General features: G+C 42.5%; 1 protein-coding gene across 1 annotated transcript in view; it reads right to left on the bottom strand.

Moving 5' to 3' along the window:
* Positions 1-11113, bottom strand: part of PLA1A (phospholipase A1 member A) — a 68051-nt gene extending 56938 nt beyond the window's left edge. The window contains exons 1-3 of the mRNA XM_027867034.1: positions 10692-11113; positions 5250-5595; positions 1685-2045 (exon numbers count right to left, since the gene is read on the bottom strand). Of these exons, the coding sequence (XP_027722835.1) occupies positions 1685-2045; positions 5250-5562 (674 nt within the window). The 5' untranslated portion in view covers positions 5563-5595; positions 10692-11113. The remainder of the gene's footprint in view (positions 1-1684; positions 2046-5249; positions 5596-10691) is intronic.
* Positions 11114-16219: the final 5106 nt, after the last annotated feature.

Genomic DNA, 16219 nt, shown 5'->3' with positions numbered 1-16219 from the left:
AGATAGATAGATAGATAGATAGATAGATAGATAGATAGATAGATAGAGATGGTTAGATAGATAACAGACAGATGATAGAAAGATAGACAGGCAGACAGACAGATAGATAAAGACAGATAGATGGATATATATAGACAGGCAGACAGAGACACACATGATAGAGAGTCAGAGATAGACAGATGACAGATGATAAATAGATAGAAATGGTTAGATAGACACATGGTAGACAGATAGATAGATATGGATAGACATATAGATGACAGAGACATACAGAAATGGATAGATAGGTAGACATTACAGATAGATAAGGATGGATAGCTAGATAGAGATGTTTAGCTAGATAGATGACAGACAGATGATAGACAAATAGACAACAGAAATATAAATGACAGAGTAGACATGAAAGATAGATAGATAGATGGATGGATGGATGGATGGATGGATGGATGGATGGATGGATGAAAAGCGTAAGAGAAAAAATATTGGCTCTGCAGACAGAGAATGTGAGTTTAAATTCCATCTCTGATGCTTACCATCTATGTGACCTTGACAAGCCTCTGGACCTCAGTTTCCCAAATAGGCAAAATGAGGGGGGTTGGTCTAGAAGGCCTCATAAGTGTCTTCCAGCTCTAGATCTTTGAGATATGGCTATATCTATAGATATAGATATTTATCCACTCAAAACCAGTTCTCCCTCAACTAAAGGAATTCACTTGAACAAGCATTTATTGAGTGCTTACTGGGTGCCAAGTCATGTAGATTCAGATAAAAATGAAACATTCTTTGACCTCAAGGATCTGAAGATGTGCTGGGGGAACGGGGAGCAACATATAGAAATATAAATACAAATGAAATTGATATAAAGTAGATTACCATGAAAAGCAGGATGGGAACAGAAACTCAGATCTTCATAGGAGGTGTTGGAAGTGGGGGGGCATTATGCAAAGTTTCACCTTTTAAAGGGGAAGACTAGACTCTCACGTAACCACAACCAACGTCTTCGGGAGAAACCTGCCCGTGCCTTTCTTATTCTAAGAATGGCAGCATGGAGCGACCTCTAGAATGCTGAGGAAAAAGGAAGTTACATGGCTGCCTTCCAACTGGCTTCCTACACTGCCAAATTAGCAAGTGAAAAAAAGCCGACTCTCAAGGATCATCGCCAAGTGTTGCAATGCATCAGCATCATGAATCACACGTCATGACATCATGCATCATCATGAATCAGGGGAAGACAGAAAATAGTAAATCGTTGCATTTGCACTAACAAATACAGCATGAAAATCACCACTATGTGTGGATGCTTCTCATTAGCAAATAGAAGCTGGAAAGCATGATGTTAACTAATATGGGCAGTGGGGAAGCCAGGTGTCTTAGACTGATCATTTGTATGTTCACTTGGACTACCTTGATTATCATAGGCTACAGATTTTGAAGGCATGAACATTTGGGGTGGGATTTGAACCGAGATGTCTCCCTCTACAGCCAACTGTCCAGTAGCTGTTAACTGCAAGTAAACCTGAAAACCTGAGAGGGCGGAGAGGGGAGCAGGGTAGAGGAGAAGGTAAAGGTACCTACTGAGGGACTTTTCTCTAAGCCACTAGTTGGAAAACAAGTTGTTAATCCCACCATATGACCAAGGTGTTCATTAAACCAATAAATAAGACACGAATGCACATTGACTCACCAGGATTCAAGGTTCTCTTTCACAAAATAGCCAGCCTGGACAACGTACTTTTTGGCTTCTGGTAGCACCTCCATCAATCCTCTTCCCCATTCTTGAGGTGGCTTGCCATTCAATGCATAAGAGGTAAAGAGAGCAGAGACGACAGCCCCAAGGTAGCCAGTGGGATGGTGATGGGTCATGCGGCCACTCTCTATGCTCACTTGGATCAGAGTGTCCTGTTGTTCAGGGTGTGGGAACCTTAGTCCAACACACATGGCACGCATAGCAGCGCCACAGCCCCCCTCATGCTTGTTGAATGGAATCCTCCATCCATTGGGTTCATCTGGCTCCAGCTTCAAAGCATTGGCTACACTGGCACCACCTGGAAAGGATTAGGGTGGGAATGTATCAGTACCAGCTGTAAGCTGGTGAAACCCAGCTTGACTAGTTTGGCCTCAGCCCTGAGAGGGCATGTATAGTAAGGCTTAATTAACCTAGGTACATACCATGACACACCCCCACCCAGCCTCTTTTATAGAGGTGGGAAGGGGAGAAAGGAAATAAACATTTATATAGAGTCTGTTATATGCTAGGCACTGTGCTAAGTACTTTCCAAATATTACCTCATTTGATTGTGACTACAACTCTGGGAGGTAGGTTTTATTATCATCCCCATTTTACAGTTGAGGAAACTGAGGCAGATAGTAGTTAAGTGACTTGCCCAGGGTCACATAGCTAGTAAGTGTCTGAGGCTGGATTTGAACTCAGGTTTCCTGACTCTGGGTCCAGCACTCTACCATCATACCACCAGCTCCCTCTTCATAGTTAGAATTAAGTTTCTTGGGTCCCTACTTCTCATTTCTCATTCCTTACTAAACAATTCAGAGAATATCATTGTTTCAGTGGTCCTTACTACTTCATTTTTCCAACCCGCTTGTGATGGGGAAGCCTCCTATTACTGTCACACCAACTCTTTGTCTAAAAGGTCTCTATATATTTGAGCCCTGTGTGGGCCTTGGATCAGAGCGAGTATCCTTCAGTATATCTGAGCCATCAGCTGTCTGCTACCTGTGTAACTACTGACAGTGAGGGCTGAATACCTCTGCTCTTCCCTACTGGTATCTGTCCTCCTTCCATAATTACTATCCCCATGTGTCACTATCACTCTTCAAGAATAGATCCCATCTAGGGCCCATAACGTAACACAGTCGATAGCAGCCCTGGGGATAGGAGCCCTGGAGACAGGAGAAGCTGAGATCAAATCCAGCCTCAGACATTTATTAGCCATATGACCTTGGGTAAGTCACTTTACCCCAATTGCCTCAAAAAAAAGAAAAGCATTCTTCTCTTTTACATTGCATTACCTGTAAGATTTGGGGTGAAAATAGCCTTCAAAGAAGAGGGATGAGGAAGAAGAAAGAGGAAGACGGATGCTCATGAAGCATCTTCAAGGAAAAGGCAAAGTACACAAAAGAATTTAAAGTCACCCAACCCAACTTATCATGCAACATCATTAGCAGATGAATCAATTTCCCAACAAGAGTTTTAACAACTAAAGTTTCTAGGTATTACAGAAAGACACCTAAGTGTAGAAAGAAGAGCAGCAGGCATCAGAAAAACTGGACTCTAGTCCCAGGGAGGCAGCATGGATTTGTGGATGGGCAGCACTGGACTTGAGGTCAGAAAGACGAGTTCAGATCTCACCTATGACACTTATTGCATGATGCTGAGAAAGTCATTTACCTTCTCTATGATTCAGCCTCCCTATCTGTAAAATGAAGAATGTGAACTTGATGGCAGCTAGATGCTACAGTAGATAAAATGCTGAGTCTGAACTTAGAAAGTTGTTCAGTTGTTTTAGTTCAGTTAACTCTTGGTGACCCCATTTGGGCTTTTCTTGGCAAAGATACTGGTGTGGTTCGCCATTTCCTTCTCTAGCTCATTTTACAGATGAGGAAACTGAAGCAAACAAAGTTAAGTAACTTGCCCAGGTCACACTAGGCTAGTAAGTGTCTGAGGCAGTATTTAAACTCATGAAGATGAATCTTCCTGACTACAATCCCAGTGTACCACCTAGCTGTGAGACAGTATAAAAAGATGAAGAGGGTTAGGCAAAGTGCCGTGAGATTTGGTAAGGAGAAAGATTGCTTTCACCTGTGGAGGCTGAGGGAAGGTTTTGTGGAAGAAGTGGCACCTGAGGTGAAGGAAAGGAGGGTCTTCAACAAATGAAGAAAAGGGTGGGATGGGGAGAATCCATTCCAAGCATAAGGAATGGTGTGAATAAAGGCTCAGATGGCAAGTGGCATACAGAGAATGAGACAAAGAGAGGTAACAACTTTAAGAGAAGGAGAATCTGATGTTTGTCGGACAGTAGAGAGCAGCTGAAGACTTCTGTAAAAAGGAAGGACAGGATCAGAGTGGAAGGAGATTTGGGTAATGTTTTATAGGTTACATCAGAGGGGGAAGAGGCTGGATGCAAGAAAATGAGTTAGGAGACTATTATAAAATCTGATAAAAGAAGAAGTAAGGGCCTGAACTATTATGGATGCAGTGGGAATAGAAAGGAAGGGATTGATCATAAATTCAGAATTAAATGGGACCTTAGGAGTGATCAAGTCTATTCTCTCATTTTACAGAAGAAGAAACTGAGACACAGAGTGATGAAATAATTTGCCCAGGGTCACACAGCTACTAAATATCTGAAATGGAATTTGACTCAGGAGTCACGTCCTCCTAACTCCCAAGTGGAGCACTCTATGAACTATATCATGTTGATGCTAACCCAACAAGCCACCATTATGTGAAGCCTTGAGTTACTGAGGCAGTAGCATCAAAGGAACTTGGTGACTGAGTGGAAGTATAAAGGAAGGGAGGGAGAAGAGTCAAAGGAAACCATGAATTGATAATAAGTTACAAGTCCAGATGACTTGAGAAGGGAGTGGAGTCATCCACAGAAATGGAGAAGTTAGGGAGGAGGGAGACGCAATTCATAGGAGGGAAGATGATGAGTTGTTCAACGGGGAGGTATCGTGATGAATTAAATTTTATTCTGAGTCATCAAAGAGGATATATCCAGTAGAAAGTTGGTGTAAGATATGGAATGTTGGAAAAACGAAAGGAGACTGGATTCCAGAAATAGGAAATACCTCTCCCTGGCAAGAACAGCAGCCTACTAGATTAGATGAGCTGGGAAGCACATTATTTAAGTACTACAAGAAAAACTGGCCTGTATCAATTTCCCTGTAAGGTCACAGGATGATAGATTTAGAATTGGAAGGGACATTAAAAGCCATCTAGTCCAATCCTTTATTTTACAGATGAGGAAACTAAGGCCCAGGGAGGTTAAGTGCCTCAGGTGCCTCCGGTCACCTGGGTAGCAAGGAACAGAGGCAGGATTTGAAACCAAGCCATCTGACTCCAATCCATAGTTCTTCCATTTTACCACATTAGAGTTACAGCTATTTGACAAAATGGACTGGTAATGATCGAAGGACCAGAAGAACTCTCTGTATTCCAATCTAATTCAGCCAACATTCCTCTTCCATCTAATCACGCTTGACTTCCCCATTCCCAAGATGATGATTACCCGGAGCTCGGCCAGCCATGTCGCTCATGCATGCTTTATAGTGTCTTGCTATAAGGGAATACACCCAGGTCAGGTTCTCTTCTTTCCCAGCAGCTATGAGGGCTTCTGCTGTTGCCAGATGCATCACCGTATCATCACTGACTCTCCAGCCTTCAATATCGACGGCATCCAAACCTCCACGCTCGGCAAGTTGCTTGTGGATCTTCTCACCATCCAATAGGAACTCCCATTTCCCGTTGAAATATCCCAGGGAGTCACCTACCGCACTTAGTACCATGGCAGCTACATATCTCTCCAGTAGTCCTTCGGACATGGTGGGCCCCAAAAAGACCTTCTTTGGGAAGATCTGCATGACATACAAAGGAAAAGAACATACCATCTGTGAATGCCCAGTTTAATTCTGTAAGAGGCCTGATGAAGTCAAATAACATTCTCCTTTCAGTTTGGCCCACTCAGACCTTTGGCATGTCCTAAGCACTGTACCTATAAATAGTGTGCACTCAGAATTACTGTACTCCTCAGCTCTCATAGAACATTTTGCTTTGTACCTCCCTAATGCACTTAGGCTTCATATGTAATATTGTATGTAACAGCTATCAGTATTGCTTCATCTGTAAGCTCCTTGAGGGCAGGACCTGTTTCTTATCCTAACCTTATATTTTCCTCAGTCTCCAGCACAGTATTCTGCACATAGTGGGTGCAGAATGCTTATTTATCTAAGACTATGTTCGCCCTTGGTTACTAGAGCTATTTAAATAACCACACTGATTGTTCCAAATCCTCCTCACTCCTCAAGCCTCTGATACCACATATTCCCCTCACCCTCTTAGTGGAAGACCTTTCCTCATACTTGATCAAAAAATATTGAAGCCTTTCCCTGAGAGTTCCCTTCACTCCAGTGTCTGATGAAAAGGAAACCTTTCTCTTTGCCAAGACTACCTCCTCTACATATACCTTTTCATCCTACCCTCTTCTGTCTTTCTCTGGGGCAGATGGGGCTGCAGTGGATAGAGTGCCAGGCCTGGATCAGGAAGACCTGAGTTCAAATCTGGCCTCAGACACTTATTAGTTGTATGACCCTGGGGAAGTCACTTAACCCTGTTTGCCTCAGTTTCCTCATCTATAAAATGAGCTGGAGAAGGAAATGGTAAACCACTGCAGGATCTTTGCCAAGAAGACCCCAGGTAGGGTCACAAAGAGTCAGACACAACTGAAACAACTGACCAACAGCAGTCCCCCAAGGCTCTGTCCTGGTCCCACTTCTTTTTTCTCTATATACTAACTTACTTGGTGATCTCATCAACTCCTGTGGGTTTAGTTTTCATTTCTAATGTAGATGATTTTCACACACACACACACACACACACACACACACACACTCATGTCTAGAATGCCCTCCCTCCTTTGCTCTGATTACAGACTTCCATAGCTTCCTTTCAATCCCAACTAAAATTCCATCTTTCATAAGCAGCCTTCTCCAACCTCCTTTAATTTTCATGCCTTCCCTCTGTTAATTATTTTTTATTTACCCTGTATATAGCTTGCTTTGTGTGTATTTGCTTGCATGTTTTCTCCCCCATTAGATTGCAAACTTCTTGAGGGCAGAGACTGTCTTTTGCCTCTTTTTGTATTCTCAGTGCTTAACACACTCAGTGCCTGGTATATAGTAGACACTTAATAAATGTTTATATATGTATACATACATATGTATATGTGTATATATGTGTATCTACATATGTTTGACTGCATGTGTGTATGCATATCTCACCCTAGTCTCTCTCCTGAGTTCCAGTCTCATATTACCAACTGCCTTTTAGACATTTTAAACTAGATGTCAAATAGACATCTCAAATTCAACATGTCCAAAACAGAACTTATCTTTCCCTCTAAACCCACTCAGTTTCTGAATTTCCCCCTATTACTGTTCTTTTATTTATTTATTTATTTTAGGCAATGGGGGGTTAAGTGGACTTGCCCAGGGTCACACGGCTAATGTCAAGTGTTTGGTCTGAGGCCAGATTTGAACTCAGGTCCTCCTGACTTCAGGGCCAGTGCTCTATCCACTGCCACACCTCACTGCCCCTCCCTATTACTGTTGAGGACACTACCATCCTTCCAGTCACCAACTTCATGCCCTCAGTATCATCCTGGACTCCTTACTCTCTCTCAATCTTTCATATTCTATCAATTGCCAAATCATGTAATTTCTTTCTCCACAACATCTCTGGCATACTTCCCTTTCTCTCCACTTATACAGCCATCAGCTTAGTTCAATTCAACAAACATTTATTAATGTGCCAGGCACTGTACTCACTGAATTTAACCCCTCATTCCTCCTCACTTAAACTATTACAACGACGGCCTTAATCTCTATTTTTGCACTAGCTTTCTCCCAGGACTGGAAGACTCTCTGTTCTTATCTCTGCATCTTAGAATCCCTGCTGTAGGAGGCCCTTCCCAGTCCTCAAAATAGGTAGTGCGTGCACCTCTGATTTTACCTCACATCAACTCTGTGTTGCTTTTTATCTTCCTTTTTATGTCCATATTATCTACCCCATTAATAATAATAGCTAGCATTTGTGTGGCACCAGCTATGTGCCAAGCACTGTGCTAATTACCTTACAACTATTATCCCATTTGGCCCTCACTATGACACTGGGAGGTAGGTGATACTATTATTCTCATTGTACAATCAAGGAAACTGAGGCAAACAGAACTTAAGTGACTTGTCCATGGACACATATGTAGTAAATGTCTGAGATTGGATTTGAACTCAGGACTTCCTGACTCCAGAGTCAATGCTATACCCACTATGCCACTTGGCTGCCTAATTCATATTAGAATGTGTACTCTATTGCTTCAACTCCTGATACATGTGATGGACTCAAATTGTAGGCTGAGACATTTTTTGGACATAGCCAAGGCAGGAATTTGTTTTACTGGAATTTACAGGCATTGTGTATTTATTACAGGGTTTTTAGTTTCATTTTGGTTTTTTATTTTTTTGTCTTTTTGTTTTTGCCAGTGGAGGGAGAGAGAGAGAGAGAGAGAGAGAGAGAGAGAGAGAGAGAGAGAACAGATTTTTGTTCATTAAAATAATTAAATTAAAAAAAAAAGAATATAAACTCCTTGAGGGCAGGGACTGTTTTTGCTCTTCTTTGTACCTCTGGCACTTAGCACAATGTCTGGCATTTAATAAATACATGCTTGTTGATTGATTGGATTTGGACCTAAGCTCAAATCCTGGTTCTCCCATTCACTGCTCCGTGTGACTTTGGACGTCACAATCTCTCTGGTTCTCATTGGATTCAATGACCCCTAAAATCCCTTCTAGCTTCTAATCTATAATCTTCTGACTGTTGAATTAGTGGTCTATCTACTTTAAATACTCTGGCTTTTCTTGGTGAACAAATTCCTTCAGTGTCTGTGTGGGTTTCTACTTTCTCAGGGTTTTCCTTTGGGAATTTTCAGAGCCATTACCTCACCTTTCCCAGTATGTTTCTTCCTTCACAATCATTGGTCATTTTACCATCAACATCATCAAATATTTAAGATGAGCTTTGTCATACTTGTAATAATCATAAAAATAATAATTGACATTTGAAAAGCCCTTCAGGACCACTAGGTGGGCAGTGCTGGACCTGAAGTCAGGAAGACCCAAGTTCAAATCTGGCCTCAGACACTTACTAGCTATGTGACCCTAGGCAAGTCACTTAACCCTGTTTGCCTCAGTTTCCTCATCTGTAAAATGAGCTAGAGAAGGAAACAGCAAGTCACTGTGATATCTCTGTCAAGAAAACCCCACATTGGGTCACAAAGAGTTGGACACAAGTGAAATGACTGAACCTATATGTTCAGTCAAACTTCAAAGTTTGCAAGGAGCAAATTTATTATTTATTATTAAAATTACCTTATTTTTAACCTAATGAGAAACGTCCTACAGGTATTATACTCATCTTACAAATGCACAAATTGAGACTTAGAGAAAAGAAGTGACTTTGCCCCTGCATGATCACAGGGTTAGTGACAGAGACAGGATATAAACCCAAGCCTTCCTGACACCATCTCCAGGGCTTTAGCCTCTATGCTATGGTGCTAATATTTACAAATTGCTTTAATATGACAAAGCACTTGAAATATATTCCTCCTTTGATCTTTACAACAATGCAGTGAGGTCACATGATCACAGATTTGGCACTACAAGGATCCTGAGAAGTCATCTAGTCCCATCCACTCAGCAAGATGGTACAATGGCTAGAACATTGCAGTCAAAAAGTCCTGAGTTCAAATCCAGCCTCAGACACCTCAGACACTTACTAGGAGTGTGACCCTGGTCAAGTCACTTACTCCAAATGGGGATGATAATAATAGCACCTAGGTGGGTGGGAAGGGTTGAAGGTAAAAGGAAAAGGGGACAGCAGAGAATGAGATGGATAGATAGTGTCATGGAAGGAACAAACATAAGCTTGGACAGACTTTTGGAGATAATGGAGGACAGAATGGCTTGGTGTGGTCCTTGGGGTCATAAAGAGTCAGACAGGACTGAACAACTGAACAACACTTCATAGGGTTGTTTATGAGGATCAAATGAGATCATATTTGTAAAATGCTTTGCAAACCTTAAAGTGCTATATAAATGTTAGCTATCATTATTATTATTCCAGATGAGGAAACTGAGGTCCTGAAAGGTCATAGGATCATAGGTCATACAATCCAACTCACTCATTTTTACAGATGAGGCAACTGAGGCCCAGAAAGCTTAAATGACTTGTCCAATGTCACATAAGCAATATGAGGTGAGACAACATTTGAACCCTGGTCCTCAGACTCAGCTCTTTCTCCCTCCTTAATAAGGGAGCTGTTTTCCCCATTTTACAGACAAGAAAACTGAGTTTCAAAGAAATTAAGTAACTTGCTAGGGATCACACAACTAGTAACTAGCTCAGAATTGGGATTTGAACTCAAATCTCTCGAGACCCAGCAGTGCAGCAATTTCTTGCGGCCTTTCTAACCCGAAGCCAGAAGAAATTCCTCAAGGGTACAACATGATTTTGAAATATGCCAGTTGAGTGAGGACCCCTTCACTTTCACAGCTATGGAATCACATGCTCTAAAATAAGGCCCAGAGACAGTTGTTTCCTGACAATCCTGGGCTTTGTGGGTGGAGGCTGAGTGCCATTCACTCGCCTCATCAAGGGCTTTGGACAGCAAGCTATCAGGAAATCCTAGCCCGACGCTGCGGTTTCGGAACAAACTTTGCCCAGGGTCCGTTTACAAATACAACGAAACAGAAACCACTCAGCCTTGTGATCGGAGACCCAGCACCCACCCAGCTAGCTAGCTGCTAGCTGTAGGGATCCCTGGGGAAATCCACGCGTGTTTGTGCCCTGTTTCTGTGCCAAAGAGCCCATGGGGAGACAAATTCCCCTCCCCCCCCAATACCTTCACTTCGCAAGCTGGGCGTGGAGTTCAGAAAGAGAAAGCGCTCTTGGCCTTGGCCTGGGATCGCGCTCAGCTCAGAGTAGCCAATCGTGGAAGTTCACAGAGCCTGCGGGTCGGAGCCGGACGAGGCTCTGTCCAGAGCTGTCTCCCGGCCTGCTCAGGGTCTGCCCTTGCGAGTCGGCAAAGCGCAACGTTCATTCCCGGATGGCCGCGCCCCGGCCGGCAGACTTCCGGAAAACTTTGCGCTTTCTGAATCTTCTAACAACAAGAAGTTGGGAACAAACTTTATCCTTCCCCTTGCTCCTCGGCAGAAAGGGCCGAGGAATGTGTAAAAGGTGGTCCGACGACCAGAGAACGTTAAAAGTGGAATCTCATTTTACGAATGAGAAAACTGAGGCCTGGGGAAGACAGGGCGACTTCACACAAAAGTCAGGCAGAACCTAGATGAGAGGGAGGAGCTCTAGTGAGGCTTATGATGGCATGGAAAACATACCCAGAGTCAGGAAGTTTTGTTTGACTTTCAGAAGCAATCGTATGGAGCCTTTGATATATCCGAGTTTAATGCAGCTCGTATTTCCTTTTTCTTTAAAAAAAAAAAAAAGTCTTTTTTCTTCTAATTGTTGGTTTTTGTTCTTACAATCAATTCACTTCACAAAACCTCCTTCCCCGTTCCCTACTCAAAAGCCATTTCTTGTAACAGTGGGATGTGTTTCTTTTCATTCAGTATTTTTCCCTGTTCTTTTTGAATTTCATTTATTTGTTTTTATTTGTTTTATTTGTTTTTACATCATTTTCATTTTTAAATCCAACCCTTCCCTACTCAGTAGTCATCCTTTGTTACAAAGTGGGATGTTGTTTTCGTTTCATTTTGTATTCTTCTTTAATTTTCTTTTTATTGATATATTTTGTTTTAATATTTCCTCAATTACCAAATGTAATCCTTCCCTTCTCAGTAGCCATACCTTGTAACAAAGACTAAAAGGAAAGGGGGAAGAAAAACAGTTCAGGAAAACCAACCAGCCCAACAACCAAGTCTGATGGGATATACAGTGTTCTACATCGCTAATCTTCCTACCACTCCAAAGGAAATGAGGTGCGTTCTCTCAGCTCTTCTCTGGGGCCAAGCCCAGACATTACAATGACATGGCATTTGGTTTGGTTTGGTTTGGTTTACATTGTTGCAGTCATTGGATATGTTTGTTTTTCTTGGTTTTCTGCTAATTTAATGCAATATCAGTTTATATGTTTTCCCAAGAGTCCCTGGATGCTTCATGCTCATCATTTCTTTCAGGACAGTAATATTTCATTACATTCATGTACCACAGAGTGTTTAGCCATTCCCCAGTGGCAGGTACCTACCTAGTTTCCAGTTCTTTGCTTTAAAAAAATAAAAAGTGTTGCTATGACTATTTCAGATTATACAGGATATTCCATTCTTTCTTTGATCTCCTTGGGGTATATGATTGGAGTGGAATGTCTGGGATAACGGGCATGGAATCAGTGTAGATGGATACCTAGAGATAGATGAAGACAGGTATATAGGTGATAGAAATATAGATATGTGATAAATAGAAATATAGATAGAGACAGGTAGAAAGGGAGAAACAGAGAGAGAGAGACAGAGACAGAAATAGAAACAGAGAGAGACAGACAGAGAGAGAGAGAGAGAGAGAGAGAGAGAGAGATTCCAAATTGCTTTCCAGAACAGACCAATCCACAGGTCCATGAGCAATGCACTCATCTTTCCCTACCCCCTGCAACACTGATTATTTATCTTTGGTCATATTTGTCAATTTATTTCTAAATCTTAAAAGTGCTTTCCCACAATAGTCCTGTGGAGCCAATAATGAAGGTATTGTTATACCCATTTTACAGTTGAAGAAATGAGGCTCCTAGAGGTGATGTGAATTGTCCATAGTCATTCAGTTAGGAAGTGCCAAAGCCAGCACTAAAACTTAGGTCTTCTGATTTTCTTCACTATCCAACACCACAAATGAAACAGATAAAAAAGTGGTTTTTTTTTTTTAATTGTCCAAGGATAGTGACTTTCTAGCCCCCTAATTCCATACTATAGTAACCTCAGATTACCTTCTTGATGGCATTTAAAACATGAAATCGTTATCCCCATGGATCCTACTCAGCCCACTCTTGGACTACACCCTGCTCAGACTCACTGAGTTTCTACGAAGTAGCTTTTATATTGATCTTGGCAAAACCATTGTGATTAAGAAGGGAAATCTGGGGCAATGTCAACTTTCAGGTGTCAGGGGACATCAAAGCAACCACTGAAAGTGATTTTCCCCGCCTACTCCTCTGGTGGCTTTCAGGATCAAGTCTTTTTCCTAGCCTAACTGAAATTTCTGAATTTCTCAGATTTTGAACAGCTATTGTTTAGTAGCAAAGGAGTTTTCCCAAATATGCTCAGAACTCTGCAGGAACTTTTCCAGAATTTATAGGAAGACTGGCCTTCAGTCATTTTTCAGTATGTGTCATACAAGTGGAACTTGTCAGTGTATACTGAAACATGCTTGTCATCTCCCCTCCCGATCCCCACATAGTACAATCCAGTAGCCTTTCCATTTATACTGTCCATGCCTAATTAGATAATAATTGGTCTTAAAAGACAGAATTTTGAAATTAGAAAGAAACTTTTGTTCAGTCATTTTTTACTCTTTATGACATTTGGGGTTTTCTTGGCAAAGATACTGGAGTGGTTTGCCATTTTCTTTTCCAGCTTATCTTATAGATGAGAAAACTGAGGCAAACAGGGTTAAGTGACTTGCCCAGCGTCTCACTGCCCAGTAAGTGTCTGAGGCTGGATTTGAACTCAGGAAGATGAGCCTTTCTGACTCCAGGCCCTATCCATTGTGCCATCTATCTGCCCAGAAGAGAACTTAGAGGTAATTTTAAAATCCTTTGCATATAGTAGGAGCCTGAGGCCCAGAGAGATGAAGTAAATAATTTGTCCAATATCACATAGTCAGCTCTTGGCTAAGTTGGGACTAGAATGAAGTCCCCCTGACTCACAGTTCTGCTCTTTCCCACAATTTAATAGATTTAAATTACTCCATGAAGCTCCCTACCACCTCCCTTCCTTCACAGGTTGTGCTTGTCCTTTGTTCTTAAACAGGACCGTGACATTAGGGAAATGATGACATGACTTGCAATTGACTTTGACTTGAGTGAGGGGGGAGGGCTGTGCAAGATCACCAGCCTCACTTTTTCCTCCACAGCCATCTGGTCCAGTGACCAGATATTCATCAGGATGACTAGAGATGACCCAGGATGCAACGGGAGACCCTGGTGCTTTTAAGCTGTCTTTTCAGGTTCTCACTTTGAGTGAGGTAATGCCCATTTAGTGAATAGGCTTCTTTAAGAAGTGAGTACCAGCTCTGTTTCTTAGAATCTAGCCAATAGCCCATAGATGCTCAGATTCCTAAAATCTAGCTACTGCCTAGATTCTTATAATCTAGCCATAGCTTGCTAATGTTCAGACTCCTTAAGAGTCTGCCCAATATGATGGATGTTCTAATAAACTCGTTTTTGGCTCCAAGAAGGCTTGGGTCAAATTCTTTTGGGCAGAACCCAGGTGTTGTGATTTTGGGATTCCAGGACCCCTAACCTCTAGACCGCATCATATGGTTCCCTGCACCGGGAAAAACTGCCTATACCAAGCTCTTCACCAGCCGAGACTGGAAGGTGCATAAACCTTCCCTCTTCCCCTAATCCCCCCCCCCCTTTTTTTTTTTTTACCTTTCAATTGAGTGGATTTCCAAGCAACTAGAAAGGCTTGGCTTAGAAGTGCTTTTCGGGCCTGACCTCTCAGGTCTCATTAGGTCACACAGCTACGAGGTTGTCTTGAACTCAGCCTGACACTCTCAGGCTCTTGGTCCAGTGGTTCTGTTTAAGACCATGGACATGGGCAGAATCGTAGGCCCATTCCTCTCAATTCTCTCAGTGCCAGGGACTGGGAAAACTTAACTTACTTCTTTGGGTTTTTGACTTTTTTGTCTGTTTCTGGAGTCTTATTCCTAAATCTTCTTTTAAGGAGGGAGGGACTTCCAGTCCCCACACCCACAAAGGGTCAATCCTCTTCAATTCCTGAAGATTTGCCTTTGGGCTGTCTTTTATGAAATTGGGAAAAATTTAGTTTCTCTAAAGAACTACAAAAGACAAGGCTGGTGTTCTTTTGTAACACCATTTGGCCTCAGTGTCACCTGGAAAATTATGAGGCATGGCCCATTTTTGGGACATTACAGCAAAATATGCTCTCAGAGTTAAAACGATATTGTAGCAGAGAAGGAAAATGGGTGGAGATTGTCTACATAATGACTTTTGTAGAACTTTCTCGGGACCCCATTCTCTGAAAAGATTGTAGGATACTCATAGCTAGAGCCACCCCACAAATTGGGAATGGGGATCAATTAGACTTTTTGGATGACCCTCTTTTTATGGCTCCCAGGGCTATAACATCTCCCCATCTCTACACCCTCCCTATTCTCCCCAATTTCCCTTGGCTCCTCCTGTTTCCCATCCCCCTCCTTCCTTGCCTAACCCCTCTTTCCCTTGCTTTTCCTCCCCTTTTCCTCCATCCCAACCCCCTTCCCAACCTGCAATTTCTCTTCAGATCCCTGCTCAGGTTTTGGCAACACCTCCTCCCCAGGCCCTTTACCCAGAGGCAAGGACCACCCAGACCTTGGCCTCTGCCCCAGCCTCAGTGGTATCTCCTCCCTTGATCCCTCCCCCTCCTCCAGTGTCAGCTGATTTTTCCCCTTACCAGCCAGATCCCCTGGCTTTGCAGTCCAGTCCAGTTTAGCCAGAATTTCCTAGTCCCTCACTCACAAGAAGTGGGACTTCTTATCTCCCTACTTCCCTAGCCCCAGTTCCCACAGTGCCTTCAAGGCTTCTTCCCCTAAGGGACGTTCCTGTCCCCCCTAATGGGACAATTAGGGTGCATGTTCCATTCTCCATTTTGGACCTCATTCAGGTCAAAAAGAAACTGGGTCCATACTCAGAAGATCCCACTAAGTTTACTGAGGGCTTTAGGGACATGTCCCTACAATTTTAGCTTTCTTGGGGTGATTTGCATATCCTCTTTTCCACCTGTTGTACCACTGAAGACAAGAGGAGAATCTGGGAACAGGCCCCCAAATTTGGGGATTGTTTTGCTACCTATGACCCCACAAAATGCCCCCCAGGAACAGCTGCTGTTCCCACTGCTGACCCAGGAAGGGATTATCAGAAGAGTGAGGATAGGGCAAGGAGAGATCACATGGTAATTTGCCTGTTAGAAGGACTAAGAACTGCATTCCAAAAGCGAGTAAATTTTCAAAAAATTAAGGAAATTACTCAGGGAGAAAAGGAAAACCTTGCCCTTTTCCAAGACCAGCTAGTAGAAGCTATTAAAAAGTATACGAATTTAGATTTTAACTCTATAGAAGGGGCAACAATCCTTAGCATGTATTTCATTAATCAGTCTGCCCCAGATATTAGGAGGAAATTGCAGAAATTGGCAATGGGACCCCAAA

This window comes from Vombatus ursinus, unplaced genomic scaffold, assembly GCF_900497805.2.
Source record: "Vombatus ursinus unplaced genomic scaffold, bare-nosed wombat genome assembly UNPS02001419.1, whole genome shotgun sequence".
Lineage (NCBI taxonomy): Eukaryota > Metazoa > Chordata > Mammalia > Diprotodontia > Vombatidae > Vombatus > Vombatus ursinus.
The sequence above is the reverse complement of the archived record's forward strand: the minus strand, read 5'-3'. Positions and strand labels throughout refer to the sequence as shown.